Raw genomic sequence first — 22,690 nt, 5'->3', positions numbered from 1 at the left:
GCTACTGTTCCTTCAGGGACTGAGACCCCTTCAGTGCGGACTACCTTTCCTCTCTTAGTCACCATCCGACTACATTTCTCAAGCCCAAATGACATCCCCATGTCGCTACTGTAGATCCTGGTTGTGTGGATCAGGGAGTCTATGTCCCTTTCGCTCTTAGCATACACCTTTATGTCATCCATGTAGGGGAGGTGACTGATCGTAGCTCCATTTCTGAGGCGGTATCCATAGCCTGTCTTGGTGATTACTTGGCTTAGGGGGTTCAGTCCTGTACAGAACAGCAGTGGGGAGAGTGCATCACCTTGGTATATGCCACATTTAATGGCTTGCCATTGGCTTCAAGTGTGGTTTTCCACATCCTCATTGAGTTCGCAATGAAGGCTCTTGGGGTCCTGTTCACCTTATATACATATATCTACATATAGATATATATCTATATATGAGAGAGAAAGAGAGAGAGAGAGAGAGAGAGAGCGAGATTACTATACTCTGTTTATTGTATATATGACACATATGTCCATCCATTTTCCACCGCTTATCCGTGGTCGGGTCATGGGGGCAGCAGCTTTCGGAGGGAAGCCCAGACTTCCCTCTCCCCAGCCACTTCACGAGGCGTTCCCAGGCCAGCTGGGTGACATAGTCTCTCCAGCGTGTCCTGGGTCATCCTCAGGGTCCTCCAGGTCGGACATGCCCGGAACACCTCACCAGGGTGGCATCCGAATCAGACGCCCAAGCCACCTCATCTGGCTCCTTTCGATGTGGAGCTTCTCACCTTTATCTCTAAGGGAGAGCCCGCACACCCTGCTGAGGAAGCTCATTTCGGCCGCTTGTATCCTGGATCTCGTTCTTTCGGTTACGACCCATAGCTCGTGACCATAGATGAGGGTTGGAACGTAGATTGACCGGTAAATTGAGAGCTTTGCCCTTTGGCTCAGCTCCTTCTTTACCACAACAGACCGATACAAAGTCTGCATCACAGCTGATGCTGGACCGAACCACCTGTCGATCTCTCGCTCCCTTCTGCCCTCACCCGTAAACAAGACCCCAAGATACTTAAACTCCCCCACTTGGGGCAAGATCTCCTCCCCGACCCGGAGAGGGGACTCCACCCTTTTCCGACTGAGGACCATGGTTTCAGATTCGGAGGTGCTGATCTTCATTCCAACCGCTTCACACTCAGCTGCAGAATGTTCCAGTGAGAGTTGGAGAGCCCTGCTTGAAGGAGCCAACAGTACCACATTGTCTGCAAAAAGCAGAGATGCAATACTGAGGCCACCAAAACGGACCCCCTCAGCGCCTCAGCTGCGCCTAGAAATTCTGACCATAAAGGTGATGAACAGAATCGGTGTCAAAGGGCAGCCTTGGCGGAGTCCAACCCTCACTGGAAACGATTCCGACTTATTGCAGGCAATGCGAACCGAACTCTGACATCGGCAGTATATCAGTATATCAGGGGCTCGGTACCCCATAATCCCGAAGCACCTCCCACAGAACTCTCCGAGGGACACGGTCGAACGCCTTCTCCAAGTCCACAAAACACATGGATACTGGTTGGGTGAATTCCCACGTACCTTCAAGGACCCTGCTAAGGGTGTAGAGCTGGTCCAAAGTTCCACAGCTGGGATGAAAACCACACTGCTCCTCCTCAATCTGAGGCTTGACTTCCTCACGGACCCTCTTCTTTAGCACCCCTGAATAGACCTTACCAGGAAGGCTCATTTTAAAGAGAGGGACCACCACCCCGGTCAGCCAATCCAGAGGCACCCTCCCCAATGACCACGCATTGTTGTAGAGGCGTGTCAACCAGGAGAGCCCCACAACATCCTTGAGGTACTACAGGCGGATCTCATCCACCCATGGGGCCTTGCCACCGAGGAGCTTTTTAACCACGAAAGAGCCCAAGATGGCCGCCTGTGCGCCAGTTTGTTCGGCGACGCTCCTGCCATTTCAGTTTTTTTTACATTTTCGCAATGCTTGTTACCTCCCTAACAGCGTCTTCGGTTGTTTTATGATCGCCGATCGTTCTTTTTTATTCAACAACATTTCGGTCGCGTTTTGGCAAGACGGTGGTGCAAAGACGCTACCTCCGTTCTTGGCTAACCTGCCGGTTAATCTCTTCCGCGTTCGCTTGCCCCCTTCACAGAAGCGCCGCTGCTGCGGCAAACATAGCGGTCATCTCGTGAACCTAAAACGGGATCTGAGACACACTTCGATCGCTCCGAGGGCATGGTGTGCCCTCGACCGCGTCGCCTTATGCTTGCTAACAGTCGTTGGCTCTCCCAGCGCGCCACGGCATTTCTACCCTCCGCGCCTTTCTTGGCGAAGAATCCGGCAAGGAATCCCGGGCAGGTACTGATGAGTACAACGCTTTGCTTGAATTGTTGCCACCTGACTGTGGTTTCCTCGATACCCCAAGGACATCAGGCCGTGGTGGAGGAACGGTGAGCATGTTTAAGAACAATTTCAAATGCAAACGGTGCACATTCACCACATCGGCCACCAGCTTTGAAGCAACCTTCTTTTAGTCGGTCGTGTTTTCTCAGTGCTCTGTGTTGTCATTTACCGTCCTCCGAAATACAACAAAGACTTTTTAAGCGACTTTTCCATCTTTCTTGCGGACATCAGGCTGAGATATGATCATATCCTCTTAATGGGGGATTTTAATATCCATGTGTGCTGTCCGGAAAAAACTACTAGCAAAGGACTTCTTAAGACTTATCGACTCTTTTAATTTCCTGCAGTATGTGACCAGCCCGACACATGAACAAAGACATATTTTAGACCTTGTCCTTGCTTATGGTCTACCGGTGTCAAATCTGGAAGTCCTTGAAAATGGGATTTCTGATCACAATTTGACGTAGTCTTATCGCATGCTGCTGTGAAATCTGCCGCTCCTAGTTGTAAACGCCAACATTTTTAACCCATGCACTGCTAGTCATTTCTCTGATGCCTTCAATAACCTTTGCATACCCCCGTCTAACACAGAGGAACTCACCTCTTGGTTTAACTCATCATGCCACGCCATCCTGGATTTGGTGGCTCCTTCAAAAACTGTGCTCCCAAAACCTAAACCTGAGCCATGGTTTAATGACATTACCCGCGCAGCTAGGCAGGGGGCTTCCGGGTAGAGTGAACGCTGGCGCGTTTTGGCTGCCGCTGCTCTCCCACAAACTTTTGTGTTTTACGGTGTTTTTACGCTCGATTGTTTTACTGTTTCGCATGGAATCACGATCATCATCTCACAGTCATTCCACCCAGCCCCCATTCACGCCTGCCTCGCACTCTCAACTATCTTCGACTGTTTGGTCCCGGCGTCTCAGCGTCCTACCTGTCAACCTGTCGCTCCTCCATCGACCTGTCAAGGGTCTGCTCCAGTACTCGTTGGCCGAGCTCCTTCGGCTCCGCTTCGAATGGCTGGGCCCTCCTCCTGCTCTACACCGGCTCCCGGACATCGTTCGCTTTCCTTCCCGGAAATATATTCATCGTGGGTCTCGTAGGGGCTTCTGCCTCAACCGATCCAACACCATCGTCTCCTTCTGGTCTTCCTCCCATCGGCCATCCTGAAACGCCGGCCGATCCATCGACCATCGTGCATTAGCCGGCTTGGCTAGGTCGGCTAACGGCCCCCGCAGCAGCGAGACTGCCGCCGTCAACTTCGGGCTACTTAACATCCGTTCGCTTACTGGGAAGGGTAATCTCATTCAAGATATCCTCCCGGACTGTAAGCTTGACATTCTCTGCTTGAATGAAACCTGGCAAACTCCCGGGGACTTCTCTCAGTTGAACGATTCCACTCCCTCGGGATTTGTTTACATTTCCAAGCCCCGCGATTCTGGTCGGGGAGGAGGTCTCGCGATAGTATACCGCGAGAAGTGGAAAGTACTTTCGGTTTCTCTCCCGCCACTTTCCTCCTTTGAATGCCTTGCCTGTCAAATATCCGGACCCATACCCACGATTATTGCCACAGTGTACCGCTCCCCCAAACCCCACCGCGACTATTTAAATGAAGTGTCTACTGTCCTCACCCATCTCTCCTCTCTGTCACCAAATGTAATAATCCTGGGAGATTTTAATATACATATGGACAACACTGCTCTTCCTCTCACCATTGACTTCACTTCTTCAATTAACAGTCTTGGTTTTGATCAATTTGTAGATTTTCCCACACACATCAAAGGTCACACCAAGGATCTGATCTGCTGCTCTGGTATTTCCCCCTCCAACTGTACTGCTGATGAACTTCCAATAACGGACCACTTCCTTATCTCATTCAACATTACACTCCAGCTCTCAACTGCCAAATCACCCGGACCATTGTTTACCGTAAAATTAAAGACATTAACATTGACTCTCTCACTGCATGGCTGACCACCCTGACTGCGGACATTGACTCCACTCCTGATGATTTGGTTTTCCAATATAACTCTGGTCTCACCAGCATCCTCAATACGCTTGCCCCTGTCAAGTCCCACTCTGTCCTTTTTACTCGGTCTGCCCCTTGGTTCACCCCTCATCTACGTTCCTTGAAATCCCAAACCCGGCAGCTTGAGAGACTTTATAGGAAAACCGGCCTCACTGCTCACAAGGACATCTATGCAGCTCAGCTATCCCTCTACAAGGATTCCATCTCTCAAGCAAAATCACATTACTACTCCGGACTCATCTGCTCCAATGCTGGAAATACTAAGACTCTCTTTTCCCTTTGGAACAGAATCACTCAACCTCCTGACTCCCTACCACCTCACTTTTACTCTCATGACACCTGCAATGCACTTCTCCTCTTTTTCAATGAAAAAATCAACAGAATCCACCAGCATCTGGGCTCCTCTGTACCTTTCCCCTCATCTGACCCTCTCACCCCTTGCAAACTGTTCTCTTCTTTTGAACTCCCCCATCTCTCATTAATTTCAGACCTCATCATTAAATCCAAGACTTCCTCCTGTCAGCTTGATCCCCTCCCCACAGTTCTGGTCAAATCCTGCCTACCCTCTCTGCTTCCCTTCATCTCAGCCATTATCCATTCCTCTCTGTCGACTGGAATTGTTCCTGTGCTCTTCAAAACTGCAGCTGTCACCCCAATCCTGAAAAAAACTGGTTCAGATCCCAATGACTTCAATAACCAACGCCCCATTTCCCATCTTCCCTTCATCTCGAAAATTCTGGAGAAAACTGTCGCCTCTCAGCTCCACTCCCACCTCACCGACAATAGTCTTTATGAACAATTCCAGTCCGGCTTCCGTCCCCGTCACAGTACTGAAACAGCCCTCATAAAAATCACAAACGATCTTCTCATGGCAGCAGACTCTGGCCTTATTTCCATCCTCATCCTCCTTGACCTGAGTGCAGCCTTCGACACAATCTCTCACCCCATCCTCCTCAATAGACTCTCTACCATAGGCATCACCAACACCCCTCTACATTGGTTCCACTCATATCTCACTGGCCGCTCTCAGTTCATTCAAGTTGATTCTTTTACTTCACAATCCCTCCCCGTTTCTTCTGGTGTTCCCCAGGGTTCTGTCCTCGGTCCGCTCCTCTTCATTGTCTACCTCCTTCCACTCGGAAACATTTTCCGCAAATTTGGCTTACACTTTCACTGCTTTGCGGATGACACCCAGCTCTATCTCTCCAGCAAACCCGACGCTTCTCTCCCACCCTCGTCCCTCTCTCACTGTCTCTCAGAAATCAAATCTTGGTTCACCCACAATTTCCTCAAGCTAAACAGCAATAAAACTGAACTCCTACTCGTCGGTACCAAATCCACTCTAAACAAAGCCGACAGTTTCTCCCTCACAATTGATAATGCCACTATATCTCCTTCCCCCCAGGTGAAGAGTCTGGGTGTCATCCTTGACAGTTCACTATCCTTTCACTCCCACATCAATAACATTACCCGGTCCGCTCATTTCCACCTTCGCAATATAAACCGCCTCCGTCCCTCACTCACTCCGCACACCACCGCTATCCTTGTTCACAGTCTCGTCACTTCCCGTATTGACTACTGCAACTCACTCCTCTTCGGTGTCCATCAAAAATTCCTCCATAAACTTCAACTTGTTCAGAATTCAGCAGCCCAGATCATCACGAGAACCCCCTCCTTCCATCATATCACCCCCATCCTCCGACAGCTCCACTGGCTTCCTGTCAAACTTAGAATCAACTTCAAAATACTTCTCTATACATTCAAAGCCATCCATAACCTTGCACCCCCCTATCTGTCAGATCTTCTTCAAATCTCCATTCCCTCTCGCTCACTCAGGTCCTCATCCTCCCTCCACCTTTTTCTACCCTCTGCCCGTCTCAGTACAATGGGGTGCAGAGCCTTCAGTCGCTCTGCCCCCAAACTCTGGAACTCACTTCCTCCCAACATTCGTAATATTGACTGTCTTTCCTTATTCAAAACCCAGCTCAAAACCCACCTATTCAGACTTGCCTACCCGCCTTAAATCTTTCTTTCTTTATTTATTATTTTATCTGTGTTTTACTATTGGTCTTGGCTGTACAGTGTCCTTGAGTGTTGTGAAAGGCGCTTACAAATGTGATGTATTATTATTACAAATTGCATGTCTCTTATCAAATTTGGAAAGACTGCTGGCATAACTACCAGCTCACAGTAAACGAGGCCAAAAAAGATTATCTGTCGGACCTTATTCAAGCTAACCGTCACAACCCACGCGCACTATCTAAAACGATTCTGTACTCAAACCCACTCTGCCTACTTGCTCTGATTTTTCACCCAAGATGTGCAACAGATTCCTTCAGTTTTTCATTGATAATGTCTCTACAGCTAGGACTCCGGTCTCAAATACCGCATCTGACCCCTCTGTCCATGTTCCATGTTCAGCTGAGCTAAATTGTTTTGAAACTGTGTCCTTGACGCTTTTGGAAGATGTAGTTCGCCAGACGAAGCCATCTGGTTCCCCCTGCGACTCTCTTCCCCTGCACTTCTTTCAGGAGGTTCTCCCGAGTGTTGGCGCATCGGTCTTGGATATAATCAACAGCAGCCTCTCTTCTGGTATAGTTCCCCAACAGTTTAAACATGCTGTGGTCCAACCCTTGATCAAGAAACCTGGTCTTGATCCAGATGTGCTGTCAAGTTACAGGCCCATTTCCAAACTGCCTTTCATTTCCAAAATTCTGGAAAAAGTGGTGGACATGCAATTAAATTTTTTCTTGGATGAACATAACATCTTGGAAGTCTTCCAGTCAGGTTTCAAGACAATGCATAGCACAGAGTAAGCCCTGTTACGAGTTTCTAATGACACGCTCCTGGCAAATGACGCTGGAGGCCACGTGTCTCGTTTTATTGGACTTAACTGCAGCATTTCATACAGTGGATCACAGTATTCTGCTGACTCGTTTGCAGCGCTTGGTGGGCATTGGCGGCAGTGCTCTTGAGTGGTTTAGGTCCTATTTAGCTGACAGAACCTCTTGTGTCAGCCTTGGCTGCTCTGAGTCACGCACTGCTCCCCGGTCATGTGGTGTTCCACAGGGCTCAATTCTGGGGCCTCTGCTGTTCTCACTGTATCTGCTCCCATTAGGTTCCATCTTAAGGAAACATGGTATTCCCTTCCACTGCTATGCAGATGACTGCCAGATCAATGTCCCACTGAGCAAGAAAGACACCTTCTCATTAAGGCCACTCCTATCCTGTCTGGAAGATACCAAAACCTGGATGGCACAACATTTCTTGAAATTCAATGAAAAGAAGACAGAGGTGATATTGTTTGGTACCAGTGGCCCTTGAACATCCCATCCTGTAGACCTGGGCCCCCTGTCTCCTTATCTTAAGTCAACAGTCTCAAACTTGGGCCTTAAACTGGACAGTGATTTCAAACTCGATCGGCAAATTGGTGCCATTGTTAAATACAGCTTCTTTCACCTTAGACAGCTGGCCAAAATAAAACCTCTCGTCTCACATAAACACTTTGAGACAGTATTCATGCCTTTGTCACATCCCGGCTCGATTACTGCAATGCCCTTTACTTTGGAGTCAGCCAGTCCTCTATTAAGCGCCTTCAGCTGGTCCAGAATGCCGCTGCTCGCCTCTTGACTGGTACTCGTAAGAGGGAGCACATAACTCCTACTCTGGCATCCCTTCACTGGCTCCCCATTCATTTTAGAGTTATTTTCAAGATCCTCCTCTTTGTTTTTTTAATCTGTGAATAATCTCGCGCCACCTAACCTCTCTGAGCTCATCCGCCCCTACACACCAGGTCTGTGGACATGACTTTGTTAGAAGTACCAAGAACTAAACTGAGGCTCAGAGGGGATCGAGCCTTTTCTGTTGCTGGTCCCTCTCTCTGGAATGACCTCCCACTGAACATTCGGCAAGCGTCCTCGCTGCCCATCTTCAAAGCCCTCCTCAAAACTCACTTGTATTCTTTGGCATTCGACTCAGCATTACTTAGATTTGTTCTTTTACTGTTTGGTGCTTTCTACCGCCTTCATTACCGATTTGTCTTACTGTTTATTGTGCAGGTTAAATTGGTCCATGTACAGCACTTTGTATGCAGCGATAGCTGTTTGAAAGTGCTCTATAAATACAGTTGACTTGACTTGACTTGACACATCGTGACTTCAACCACAGAGATAGGAGAGCCTACCTCGGGGTCCTCAGACTCTGCTTCCTCCAAGGAAGGCGTGTTGGTGGAGTTGAGGAGGCCTTCGAAGTACTCTGCCCACCGGTTCAAAACATCCCATGTCGAATTCAGCAGCACCACATCCCCACTGTACACAGTGTTAGTGGTGCACTGCTTTCCCCTCATGAGACGTCGGATGGTGGACCAGAATTTCCTCAAAGCCGTCCGGAAGTCGCCTTCCATGGCCTCACCAAACTCTTCCCATGCCCGGGTTTTTGCCTCGGCGCTCACCGAAACTGCGTTCCGCCTTGCCAGTCGATACCCGTGAGCTGCCTCTGGGTTCCCACAGGCCATAAAGGCCCGGTAGGACTCCTTCTTTAGCTTGATGGCATCCCTTACTGCTGGTGTCCACCAGCGAGTACGGGGGTTGCCGCCACGACACGCACCGACCACCTTACGTCCACTACTCAGATTGGCCGCTTCAACAATAGGCACAGGACATGGTCCATTCGGACTCAATGTCCCCTGCATCCCCCGGGACATGGGAAAAGCTCTGCCGGAGGTGGGAGTTGAAACTTCTTCTGACAGGGGATTCTGCCAGACGCTCCCAACAAACCCTCACAATACGTTTTGGTCTGCCAGGGCGGGCCGACATCTTCCCCCACCATCGGAGCCTACTCACCACCAGGTGGTGATCAGTTGACAGCTCCACCCCTCTCTTCACCCGAGTGTCCAAAACATGCGCCCGCAAATCCGATGATACAACCAGAAAGTCAATCATCGAACTGCGGCCTGGTGCCAAATGCACATATGGACACCCTTATATTTGAACAAAGTGTTCGTTATGGACAATCCGGCACGAGCACAGAAGTCCATAAACAAAACACCACTCGAGTTCTGATCGGGGGGGGCCGTTCCTCCCAATCACGCCCTTCCAGGTCTCACTGTAATTGCCCACATGAGCATTGAAGTCCCCCAGCAGAACAAGGGAGTCCCCAGCCGGAATACTCTCCAGCACACCCTCCAAGGACTCCAAAAAGGGTGGGTATTCTGATCTGCTGTTTGCACCCGAAGGCTGAGGGAGGCAACCCTCTCGTCTACCGGTGTGAACCCCAATGTACAGGCACTGAGCCGGGGGGCAATGAGTATGCCCACACCTGCTCTGCGCCTCTCACCGTGAGCAACTCATGATTGGAAGAGAGTCCTACACCTCTCGAGAGAACTGCTACCAGAACCCAGGCTGTGTGTGGAGGCAAGTCAGACTATATCCAGTCGGAACTCCTCTGCCTCACACACCAGCTTGGGCTCCTTCCCTGCCAGAGAGGTGACATTCCACGTCCCTCGAGCTAGTTTCTGCAGCCGAGGGTCGAACCGCCAGGGTCTCTGCCTTGGCTGCTGGCCAGCTCACATTGCACCCGACCCCTTTGGCCCCTCCCATGGGTGGTGAGCCCATGAGAAGGGGGACTCACGTTGCCTCTTCGGGCTGAGCCCGGCCAGGACCCACGGGTGTAGGCCCGGCCACCAGGCGCTCGCCAACAAGCCCCACCTCCAGGCCTGGCTCCAGAGGGGAGCCCCGGTGACCCGCGTCCGGGCAAGGGAAACCTAGTTCCATTCATTTCAATCATCATAAGGGGTCTTTGAGGCGTGCTTTGTCTGGTCCCTCACCTCGAACCTGTTTGCCATGGGTGACCCTGCCAGGGGCATAAAGCCCCAGACAACTTAGCTCCTAGGATCATTTGGACACACAAACCCCTCCACCACGGTAAGGCTCACGGAGAAGATTATACATATGTATATATGTACATTTATTTATATACTTTTTGTCTTCTACTTTTTCCCTTTCATAATTTTGCTGCTGTAAACTGGGAATTTCTCCATTGTGACACAAATAAAGGGTTTCTTATCTTCTTATCTTATCTTAATAAAAGCCGTTGTGCTTCACTAATTTAAATCAAATTGTTAATTGACAAATTACCACCGAGTGTCATCACCCATACCAGTGGTTCTAGATTGTTTTAATTTGTTTAATGCCATGTTTTGTTGTTACCATTTTTACTGATGTCAAGCTCTTTGAGGTTAACCAGGCTGGCAATTGTGGTTGGAAGGTTGGAGAGGTCGTTATCAGGCATGCTCAGCTTCTTTAAGGCCTGGCAGCTGAAGAGTTGCTATAGAAACAGGAAGAATAACAAGTAATATGACATTTAGTAAAACAGACCAAGGTTGATTTTAATTTCAAAGGAAAAACAAATAATATAATAATTTGGTCAAAGGCATCCTGGTGTTACAGAATACCATTAAACAGCTTGAGATTTCTATGGATAAAGTGGAAACCAGGGCAATGGACAACATGTGCATAAATAAATCTCATTTTTGAATATGAACCATGAATAGAAAAATGGCAACAAAAATCCAGAAAGGAATGAAAGTACTAAATTGTTATAAACGTACAGCCCGGACTTGCACCTCAAAATCACCATTTGCTGTTTGTGTTGACAATAACAAATGAGTTTTGAATCAACAGAAATGTGTTACTCATTATTCTTTCCCTGAAAAACACATCATAATCCAACAAACACAATTTTTTTCAAATAGAATGATAAGTGGCTTGTTCAAAAGTTCAAAACTTGATGAAATGTTACGAGCAGACACGGGCATTCCACCGATGGGACGAAACAGTCCGTCCATTTGGGACGTGCCATTTTTGGGATGGGAGTAATGGGAGTAATTAAAAATATTGTGTTATCTTACTTAGGTAGAAATTATGGATACCTATCTATAGTGGAAAGGAGAAATTATTTTTCTTTGTACTTCTGCTCTTTTCATTTTTATGCAAATATCTGTACTTTGTACTCCTTTAACACATACAAAAAAAAGTCTTGCTACAATTTTATTTTGGGTTGTGTTAATTCCAGTTTATCATTGTTCAAAACACCAATCGGATATCAAGTGATATTGATTGTAGTTGGATAAGAAGCATCAACATGGAACATTATGACACACTATTGGTTTGTATGCGATATACTCCACCTGCACCTGATGCACATTAACACATCAATAAAATTAATCAAACTTGCGCAGACCAGTAGCTTTTCCTGGGAATATATTCAAACACCAATTCAAATGTACAACTTGTTGCCAGTGTTGAAAAAATGTTGAATTACCTCAGTGTGAGACTTTCTTTTTTAATATAGTCAACAAAGTATTCACGTCACCAACCTCGCGAGGAGGTTCATAGCCAGACAAGCCTACCAACCGTCACACATCCTCGGTCGTACCGATTTTGAATGCACGGAAAACTTTGCAAATCAAACTTCAGTACCACCCGCTAATTAATTTCAAAAACTCGCCGGCAGAGTTGAAAAAGCATAGTGAATGAAGTTAAGATGAAAATGTATTATCAAGGGGTGACAAGGTTATGAGAATTAATTAAACTTCAGACAAATGTTATGAGTTTAATTTATTTGCTCTCAGCAATAACTACTAGCGCAAGCTAATAGTACATATGCTATGTTCGCTATGGCTGTGTACAAGACATGTCATGGTCTTCTGCCAAGCAACAGGTTGTGATTTAATGCTACAAGCTCTCTTGGAGAACTGTGGAAATGGAAATTTGACTTTAGATAAATCTGAATTGATAGATGTTTGTATTTGTTATTTGAAGTTATATTTTTGCTATTTGCAGTATTTGTAACACGTTTGCCTGGTTTTGTCATCTTGTCATCTTACTTCTGTCTAATTCTGTCTAACATCTAATTCTGTAGCCCTCACACATTCATGTAGCCCAGTTTGAATGCACATTTACCTAACCAATAAAGGTTCATGATGACCTTGCGATGTGGTCCAACCTTTTGTCATTAAAAAAAATTGGATGGTTGAATCCATCTGATTAATTATTATTCCACGAACATGAGATTATTAGAAAACCATGTTTAGATTATCAAGGTACATTGAACAATGTTTGACTTGACTTCAATGCATGTTTTTTCTCCTTGCATTACTTTTACTTTTATACTTTAAGTAATTTGAAAACCATGAATCATCTACAAAAAGCTGCAGTTTGTAGTTCAACTTCTATTCAAATTGTTTTAATTCCAATATCAATACTGCTAGTTCAGCAACAAATGTGAATACTTTGGACATCTCTGGTAGGAACATTTGCACAGTTTCAATCAGTCGCCCATCAGATTGGAATGAGGACAGATTGCTTTCCCACCATAATTATTATTTGGGTCCCTACAAAAAACAACCCCCCCACCCCAAAAAAAACTGTATACTAAACAAATCATATCAATAGAAAAAAAATATGGTTTGCTGAAGGACTAAAGGGTGCTAATGTGAAATGCTCCTGAGAGTTGAAAAGTTGAACACACTGTGAATCAACTACTAAATTGTCTCATCAAAAAAAAAAAAAAAAAGCAGATGGCGCAGGCAAACTTAAATTTCAAGATGAAAATCGAAAATGAATCTCAGAATTCTAATATATCATACATTTTCATATTCAGATTTACCTTGGGTAGTTCTTCAATCTGGTTGGCATCCAGGTAGAGCTCCTCCAGAGTTCTCTCAAAGCTAAAGATTTCTTTGGGGACCTGCTGCAAGCTGCAGTGAGAGTAGTCCAACACCGAGATCACTTCCTCTTCCCCACGAAAACAACGGCATGGTACCAGCCGGCCAATCAGCTTCCTTTTTGTTGTCATTTCCAGACACTGTACTACAGGGGCAAAAAGGAAAGAAGAGCAGCCATTGAGTTCCATCTTTTTATATCACTTGTATTGTTCAGGATCATGAAGCCTTGCCACGCAGACGTTGGTCACAGGCAGCGCACATGCTGGCCTGATCACTCTTACAACTGACTGAGTTCATGGCTTCAGATTAAACAATTTCTGCAAGCAATCGTTAAACGGAAGGAATTTTTATTCTAAATTGCAATAATTGCTCGGCATGGAACATCTAATGTCAAACACACCAAAATGCAGAGCTAAGGGTGCCATAATTTTGATCCAGGCCAGTTTAATCAATTTGCTACCAAAGAACAATTGAAATTCATCAGAAAGGCTGTACAACATTGCCTTCCTGTTGCAACTTTGACCTTGTCCACAACACACACCACTGCACGTTTAATGAATGCAATAAAATGCATTTTATACCACATTAAAAATTAAGAAGCTGAATGGAAATGTTATTTAAATGCATTGTTGGTGAATTTCAATAGAAAATTGGCAATCGTAGGCTACTTAACCCCTTCATGTCCAAATAATGATAACCCACATCAGCATTTTTTCTCAAGTGTTTTTATTAGTCTCTAGACGCAAAATGTGTTTTTTTTTTACCTTGGATGGCAACACACATAAGGGTCCATTGCAGTGGTTGAGGCACAACTGTGACATTACGATGAATTATTATAAGAGAAAACAACATTTGAATAGCTGTCCTCTCCAGTAACCGCTGTCCCCGAATGGGTTAATGTTTTCAAATGAAGACCAGCCTGTTTTCATAAATAGAAGAAAGAACTATGACCAAAGCCACCTCTGTCTTGTTTAATGTGGAGGCAATAAAGTTGGGCATCATGAGGGTCAAAGAGAGGAGATGAGTTCATTGCGTTGTAAATGAAAAAAAAACAAAACATTGATGCCAGAGAGGAGCTTAATCAAAGAAGGAATGACGTGTGAGACAAGCATTCACAGACATGCAACATAATCTTTTTTATTGAACACACTGATGTCCAATTACTAATGAGTTGAGGTGACACGCAGATGAATTTGAACAGAGTGAGGACCTGTCATTTGTTTTAAATCTGCCTGAATCAGATTTTAAAAAAATAAAAAAGAGACTGCAGATCCAGAAAGACAGTTCATTTTAGAGGGATGGACCATGAAATATCAATAGATCCTTCTCCACAGGCATGCTCAGAGTTTATAATCAGATGAACAAGAATTTGCAGCTTGTCTGCAAATGTCGGTTAAAAAAAAGAAAAAGAAAAAAAGCAGTTGATTTTATTTTTTAGTCCACACACTTTGGAGGTCTTTGGCTGTTTTCACCGTTTTAAGTTTCAGTAATTCAGTGTATGGGGGTAAATAAATTGGGTGTTATCAAACCATTCTTGTCTATGAACCGAAACATACATTTGCAAACACAATTGTTGCTCCGTAGTATTCATTGTGGCACAGCTCATTTGTTTGTTGTTTCTCCAATGCTATACGGTGTAATTCAAATGTGATGGTCGTCCGTCCACAAGGTAACTCACAATTTGAATTTGTCACAATCCTGTTTTCTTGCTGCCCTTTGTTGGTTTTATTTCTGTTGCAATATTCCGGGGATTACGACAGTGGGCGCAGTCTCCTTCCAGCAAACATCATCAGCAGGACATTTCGGAATCACAGGAGGAATATGCCAACTTAATGTCGGCTGCTTGCTTGTTGCCTCGAGCTTTGTATCATCTGCTTGGATAAGTGTCCTTGCTTTTTGTAGGTATTTCTTGTTCTTCGTTTTGGTCTGTTACTTCCTTATATTCCTCCCATGGCACTTTGTCCCCAGTCCTTAGTGGTTTGATAGTAGTTTTGTTTTCACTCTGACCTTTTGTCACTTGGTGTTTGCTTGATTGTGTTTTCAGTATTGACATGATCTTTCTGTTTCATAAACCCTGTAAAACTAAAGCTCGAATTGTTTGGGTCTGCTTTAGGATTGCGCAAAACCTCACGCCATTCCTAATTTTGATATCGACACCAAATTAAAAATACCCCATTTACTTTAATGGCATTTGAATCTGTGGAGCATTTTTTTTCTTTATTAGCAAATGATTGTGAAACAATTGCTTCACTATGCAAATGCAGTGTTGATTAAAAATAACATTTTTTCAAGCAAAGACAATTGAAATTCTGCTATCAAGTCAGCATCAGTGACAATGACAAATATTGGGTATGAATGGCAGAGACAATATTAAGAGGAACCTGGGAATAGTCACCTTCACAGCACAAAATCAGTTTGGGTATAATACACGCCTGCCAGGAAAAAGCCAAAGCACTGTTAAACAGGAATAGAATTCTTAACAAAGGTGCAATATCACTTTCATGTTACATGATGATGAAACATGTTGGTCACAGAACACAAAAGACACTCTTAAAAATTGTATTTTACTCTCACTGGTGTCAGGTGGAATGCTCGGACAGAGACCCCCTCAACGGCATATTTGCTCAACCATTAACATTGCAACATCAAACAGAGCGAGCCATTTTCAACACTTTAGATTGGTCAATAATTTTTAATAATGAGACGCACATGTGCACTGAAAAAAAACCCAGTGTGTTCAATTCACTGGATCTTATTTTGTCAAGTGGCTGCACACAATGGAATCATCTGGATTCAGATTTTTTTTTGTCAGTTTACGTATAATCTATTTTTAACAATGTATCTGGATTTAGATGATTTTATTTCGTGCAACAATTTGACAAAATAAAATTGAATGAATTCAACACACCATTTTTTAAATGTGTGAACTGACAGCTAGTATATATTTGTGATAAATTATTACATTTACCCAATTTGAATATACGGTGAACTGAATGAGTCCAAGCCCAGCACAATAAATAAATAAATAAATCTGAAGAAGAAAATGAAAATAAGCAGCAATGGAGTGAAACAGCAAAATGTGTGGTTGGCTATGTTGCCTTTTCTTGCTGCTATGGCAATATGATGACTGAGCAGACGGACTCTGCAGAGGCAGTATTACATGTGGATGTACACATCTTGCGCATTTCAAAGCAATGAATAAAACACAAATGTGCTGAGACATCAAGTACGGATAGCATGCATGCAAACACAACCCACCCCCGCACGCTCGCTCGCTAGCTACGCACGCATAGCCAACAAAATCAAATGCACACAAAAGCAAACCAACATCATCACATCATGCCTCTTCTGAATTTCACCTCAATTAGTCTTTTTCAGTGGCACGGTGGACAACTGGTTCGCACATCTGCCTCACAGAGCAGAGGTACAGGGTTGAATTCCAGCTCCGGCCTCCTTGAGTTTGCATGTTCTCCCCATGCCTGTCTGGGTTTTCTCCGGGTACCCCTGTTTCCTCCCACATTCCAAAAATATGTATGGCAGGTTGATTGGGCACTCAAAATTGTCCCGAGGTGTGAGAGTGAGCGCGGACGGTTGTTCATCTATGGATGCCCTGCGATAGGCTGCAAACTGGTTCAGGGTGTCCCCCACCTACTGGCCGAAGACAGCTGGGATAGGCTACAGCACGCCCGCGACCCTTGTGAGGATAAGCGAATTAGAAAATGGATGGATGGATAGTCTTTTGCAGCTGTTCTGTGGTTGAATGTGCATGTGTGAAATCAGTAGCAGCACGAGAGGGTGAAACCCTCAGGGTCCCATGACAGCCATCACTTCACGATCAGCCTTGCTATCTCCATGGTAATCGCTGCCATAGTGACGGTCTCCCAGGAGCTGGGTGTATTTTTACTCATCCTCTCTGTCATAAAACAGAACACGTTGCTCTCAGTGGGTGATTGCTCCACATTTGGTGACGTTTTGCATAAATATATCAGACACGTTTAAAATACTGTCTTTTGTTTTTGGCCATGGAATTTGTAATACAAACCGCTTGCGCACATCTCAATAGAAGTCAAACTTTGACGACAGTTGTTCAAGCCTTCATTTCCAATAAAGCTGGGAAATCATGGAAAACATGAATACAGAACATGGTGATTTCCAAATCCCTTCAATTTGTATTGCAATGAAAACACTACAAAGGCAAGCTACTCTCGATTTACAAGCTGCGCTTGAGCGTAAAAAACTGGCACATCCTGAATTTTGCGACACAAGCCTTAACATGCTTTTCTTGGAGTTTGGCTAATCTTTCTGCTCCATCACGGGCGTTCCAGAATAACTGACAGTGTTTCCTTTGATGTGTGCCTGGCACAACTGTTTCTGGTAATTTGATGGCTGAAAGTAGACTAATATCACATCTGCTGGCAATGTTTCCTATAAAATCCATGAGTGAGCAACTGTGCACTGCTCTCACAACGTACAGACATTCTATTTCTAGACTCAATCCTTCATTCCACCCCAGTTTCATCAACAAACAGGACACCACACCTTACAGTTTCAGTACTGCGACCACTCAGTTGTTCCACTGTCGTGTGAAGGATATGTTGACACATTTACACACAATATGACGCTGTAGTCAACAAGAGAACCACTCCACTCAGAAAGCCCCAAATATGGACATGTATTGGCACAGGGTGTATTGGCACAGGGTGTGGAATGTGCTTTTGCTGAATGTGATGGAGGTGCAGGCAGATGGATTCTGAGGTACACAGACAAGTGTGGTGGATATGTATTTCATTCTCAGTTATGATCAGTGTGAAGCCTCAAAATCACTGTAGAAATCAAATCATTGAACACATGATTATCTATTATTTTTAAAAATCCCTGACTGGCCTGCGCACAGCTATTTTTTTTTTTTTTTAGGGATTGGGGGGTCGTGGTGTTATGTGCTTGGGGTTCACACACAGACATGCATGATCTGTGTGGAAGTAAGTCTCCAATTGCCTGTGTCATCAATCAGTGATTTTGCTATCGGAGGTTTGCGTGCAGTTCCTTATAAACATATTTCACACCTCAACCTGCCGCAGGACTCAAGCGCATCACTGTCTACTTCTGCAATGTCAAGCAGCGTGCCTGTCATGATTCGGCTACTGTCATGATTTGGTTTGGGACCAACAGGTGGCACTATAGGTCTCTCCCTGCAGCTGCACACCTGTTGGTCATTATGTAATTAAGATAAGATATCCTTTATTCGTCCCACACTGGGGAAATTTACAGCCTCCAGCAGCAAGAATGTATGTAGAAAGAAGAAAGAAGAAAGAGAAAAAAACAGCAAACATCTTTCAATTAAATGCAATATGAACACAAAATGGTTATTAGTGCTTTAAATGGACTCCCAGCCCAACCACTCATTGTCGGGTCAATGTTGCTGTTTGGTTTAGTGATGGGTCCATGAGGCCTCATAAGGCGTGTCGACACAATGACACACTGTGTTGATACTGTACCGATACTGTGTCGCTGACCACTGCCACCTGCTGGACCTTCATAATCCCTGCAGCCAACCCACTTGACAGACTGAACAAACTGATTTGATGATGACGTGTATACAATGCACTACCTCACTCTACCCAATGACTGGTACTGAATGAGTTAAAAGCTCAGTGTAGCCACAAGCGCCATTGTTTATGTTGTTGTTTATGCTGTTTATTTGTCTGTTCAGATTACATGTCTTTTTTTATATAGTGTAGCTGCTATCCTTTCTTAGCTGCGTGTGTTTAATGCACAGCATGTTTACATGGATGTATGCACTGAGGATTGAGAGGAAGAAATTTCATCTATGCTGCATGTCATACATAAAGCATATTTGACAATAAAGATGACATTGACCCTTGACAATATCATTCACATCCATGCATTCTAGACCCGCTGCAGTTTGCCTATCAGCCTGGCATCGGCGTGGAAGAAGCCATTATCTACCTCCTCCACTCAGTGCTGTCACACTTGGAGAAGGCTGGGAGCACTGCGAGAATCATGTTCTTTGATTTGGAGTGGAGTGGACCACCATCTCACAGCATGGATCATAGACTACCTCACAAATCGGCCGCAGTATGTGAGATTGCAGAGCTGTGAGTCGGACCGGCTTCTCTGCAGCACTGGAGCGCCGCAGGGGACTGTTCTGGCTCCATTCCTGTTCATCCTCTACACCTCGGACTTCAGACACGTCACTCCAAACTGCCACCTTCAGAAGTTCTCAGATGACTCTGCGATTGTTGGCCTCATTACAGAAGGGGACGATCGGGAGTACAGGGGACTGACAAAGGACTTTGTGGACTGGTGTCAGCAGAATCTCCTCCAGATCAACCCTAGGAAAACGAAGGAGTTGGTTGTGGATTTCTGCAGGAAAAAGTCCTCACCAGCACCGATGAACATCCAGGGTATGGACATAGAGAGGGTGACCTCCTACAAGTACCTTGGTGTTCTTCTGAACGACAAACTGGACTCGTCTACAAATACGGACACCCTGATTAGGAAAGGACTACTCAGGAAACTGAGGTCTTTTGGGGTTCAGGGATCACTCCTTAAGACGTTCTATAACTCGGTGGTGGCCTCGGCCATCCATTATGGCATTGTCTGCTGGTCAGGCAGCATCTCAGCCCGGGACAGAAAGAGACTGGAGCGACTGGTCAGGAAGGCCAGTTCTGTCCTGGGTTGCTCCCTTGACACTCTGGAGGAGGTGGGCAACAGAAGGATGCTAACTAAGCTAAAAGCTATGATGGCCAGTCCCTCCCACCCCCTCCAGCCCGCCCTGACAGCACTTGGTAGCTCCTTCAGCCACACCCGCGCTGCAAGAAGGAGAGATACCGACGCTTCTTCCTACCGACTGCTGTCAGGCTGATGAATAAAAAATAACAATAATAATAATAATAATAATAATTAAATGATGTGAAGGAAAATTGTAAATAGTACTGCGATTTATCCATTTTGTGTTGATATTGCATTTAATTGAGAGATGTTTGTTGTTTTTTTTCTCTTTCTTCTTTCTTCTTTCTACATACATTCTTGCTGCTGGAGGCTGTAAATTTCTCCAGTGTGGGACGAATAAAGGATATCTTATCTTATCTTATCTTATCTTATCTTATTCATATTGTATCACTCAATGTGTTTCAGTAATGTGAAATTCGTGTGAATGAGGATGCTTGTGGGCTTTGTCTTCACAATTTTTGATTTAGAAAAATAAATTGTTCCTTTACTGCTGTCAGGTTTGTTTCGGTCATGTTTTGGTCACGGTTCTGTTTTAGCTTCACTTGTTATTTTGTTTGCTACTTTGGACTATGTTTGTTTTTGGATTTAGTTTTCTCTTTGTTTTATCAATACACTTCTTCAAATACACCCTGCTCCTCCCTCCTGCCTGCTTTTTGGGGTCCACCACCACCTTTGCTACGTGACAGTGCCTCTCTCACACAATATTCAAAGGGACTCAGAGCAGCCGCTTCAATTGGTGGCAAAACAATACGGCTGTGTTCACTCCCTCAGGCCTGCAAAACGTGCTTTTTAAAATATGGCAAGCTTAACTTGCCATATTTTGCATACATCCATGTAAGGCTTCCTGAGAAAATACCAAACGTAATCTCATTTGCCCCTGCACAGATTTATCCTACGCCTCACACCAGACTTGTATCGGGAACGAAAATAGAGTCTCAGGTATTTAAGGTTCAAACTGTTAACCCATTGCTTTTTGTTTTGCAAATATTTAGTCATTTAGAATTTAATGCCTCGAATGTGGATTCCAAATTAACACCTGTCAAGTAACCAGGATTCTACATGAACACCCGCCAACCCACCAAATGTGGGGTAAAATTCAATTTGCTGTGTTGAAAAAACTTACCGGCCAGTTTGGCCAGTGATTCATAAGGCAATCAAAATCAATATTATCGTATTAGATAGAGTGAGACAGTTGTTCATGTTGGGCATCGAGTCTCGAGAATCGATTGGAACAGACAATCATCCCAGAATTGTTCACGTTAAATTTTTGTTTACCCCGTTACGATGCCTTGTTTGTCAACCTGATGAACAACTTTGTTGACACCAACGAAGAAAAAAGTACACACTCTTACTCAAAGAAGAGTCTCCTCACCGCAACACTTTCAATAAAATGATATTGTGCAAAGGAGGTTGGCAGGCTGTGCATGTTAAGGGAGTACATGTCTGACGAGCTTGATTCTTCCTCCCACTACAAGCCTCCGGCTACAGCGCACCAAATTTCAGTGTCATAAACGAGTGAGTTAAACAATAGAACACAGTATGTCTATTGCCAACACTGATACATCTAACGACTAAATGGTGGATTAACTCAAATGTGAATAATCAGGTAACATTAGTTGATGTACAGTATTTTTTTTAAATCAAGCAAGCATGTGTGTCCACAACTGGCACTTTGTAAACACACATACTGTATATGCTGCTAATCTGAATTGGGTTGCCTAATTTTTGGCCCTCTCCAGAACAGGTGAGCCAATCAGCATGTATTGTATAATCATGTAAACTCATGTGTCAACCACAACATCTAGAGCCTCAGGAATTCCTGCTGGATCTCATCCACCCCCGGCTTCCTGACAGCAAAGACCACCTCAACGACATGCTCTGCTTCCTCGTAGAGGCTGTGTCAGTTGAATTTATATGAATTTCAAAGTAGTCAAGGTCAGCAGAGACCCATTCCCAAAATACAAAGTGCGAACAAACAGTGGACTTCTCCCGAGATGCTGAATGATGGACCAAAATTTCTTTGAAGCTGTCCAGAAGTCATTCTCCATGATGGCACCAAACTACTACTTTTGCGTCACCAATCGCCAAAGCTACGTTCCACTTGGCTGTACTCATCAGCTGACTCCAGAGAACCACAGGTAACAAAGGCCTGAAAGGACTCATACAGTCGGAAGATATCCCTTACCCCCGGTGTCCAAAAAGGGGTTTGGCGTTGCCGCCACAACAGGCACTGACCACCTTACAGCCAAAGCTCCATTCGGCCTGCCTCAACAATGGAGGTACGGAGCATGATCCACTCTGACTCGATATCCCCTGCCTCCTCAAGGACGTGAGCGAAGTTCCGCCTGAGATAGGACTTGAAACTCCATCTGATTGGGGACTATACCAGACGTTTCAATCAGACATTCACAACATATTTGCCTCATCCAGGCCGGACCGACATATTCCCCCACCATCGGAGCCAACAAACCATCAGGTGGTGTTGGGTGAACAGCTGCGCCTCTATCTTCTCCCTCCAGTGTCAAAGGAATGCTGCTATAAGTCAGATGACACGATCACAAGGTCGATCATCAAACAGTGGCTTGGGGGGTTCTGGTGCCAAGTGCACATGGGCACCCTTCTTTCTGAACACGGTGTTCGTTTTGTACAGGCCATGACGATCACAGGAGTCCAATAACAGAACACGTCTCTGCTTCTGGTATTGGACAGTGCTCCTCCCAATCACCCCCTTCCAGGTCTCATTGTTATTCCTCACATGAGCATTGCAAAACAAGGGAGTCCCGAGCAGG

At 45.0% G+C, this 22,690-nt stretch overlaps 1 protein-coding gene across 8 annotated transcripts in view; it reads right to left on the bottom strand.

Annotated features, from left to right (window-relative positions):
- lrrc7 (leucine rich repeat containing 7) overlaps nt 1–22,690 on the bottom strand; it is a 211,540-nt gene that overhangs the window by 62,105 nt on the left and 126,745 nt on the right. For all 8 annotated transcript variants that reach the window (XR_007963626.1, XR_007963627.1, XM_052073300.1 and 5 more), the window contains 2 exons: nt 13,091–13,293; nt 10,630–10,747 (listed from right to left, as the gene is read on the bottom strand). Coding sequence is in view for 6 of the 8 variants with exons in the window: in XM_052073302.1 (XP_051929262.1) it covers nt 10,630–10,747; nt 13,091–13,293 (321 nt within the window). In the remaining 2 variants the exon portion in view is untranslated. The remainder of the gene's footprint in view (nt 1–10,629; nt 10,748–13,090; nt 13,294–22,690) is intronic.

Source organism: Hippocampus zosterae, chromosome 8, assembly GCF_025434085.1.
Source record: "Hippocampus zosterae strain Florida chromosome 8, ASM2543408v3, whole genome shotgun sequence".
NCBI classification, from domain to species: Eukaryota; Metazoa; Chordata; class Actinopteri; order Syngnathiformes; family Syngnathidae; genus Hippocampus; species Hippocampus zosterae.
Note: the sequence above shows the minus strand (reverse complement) of the source record. Positions and strands in the feature narration are given on the sequence as shown.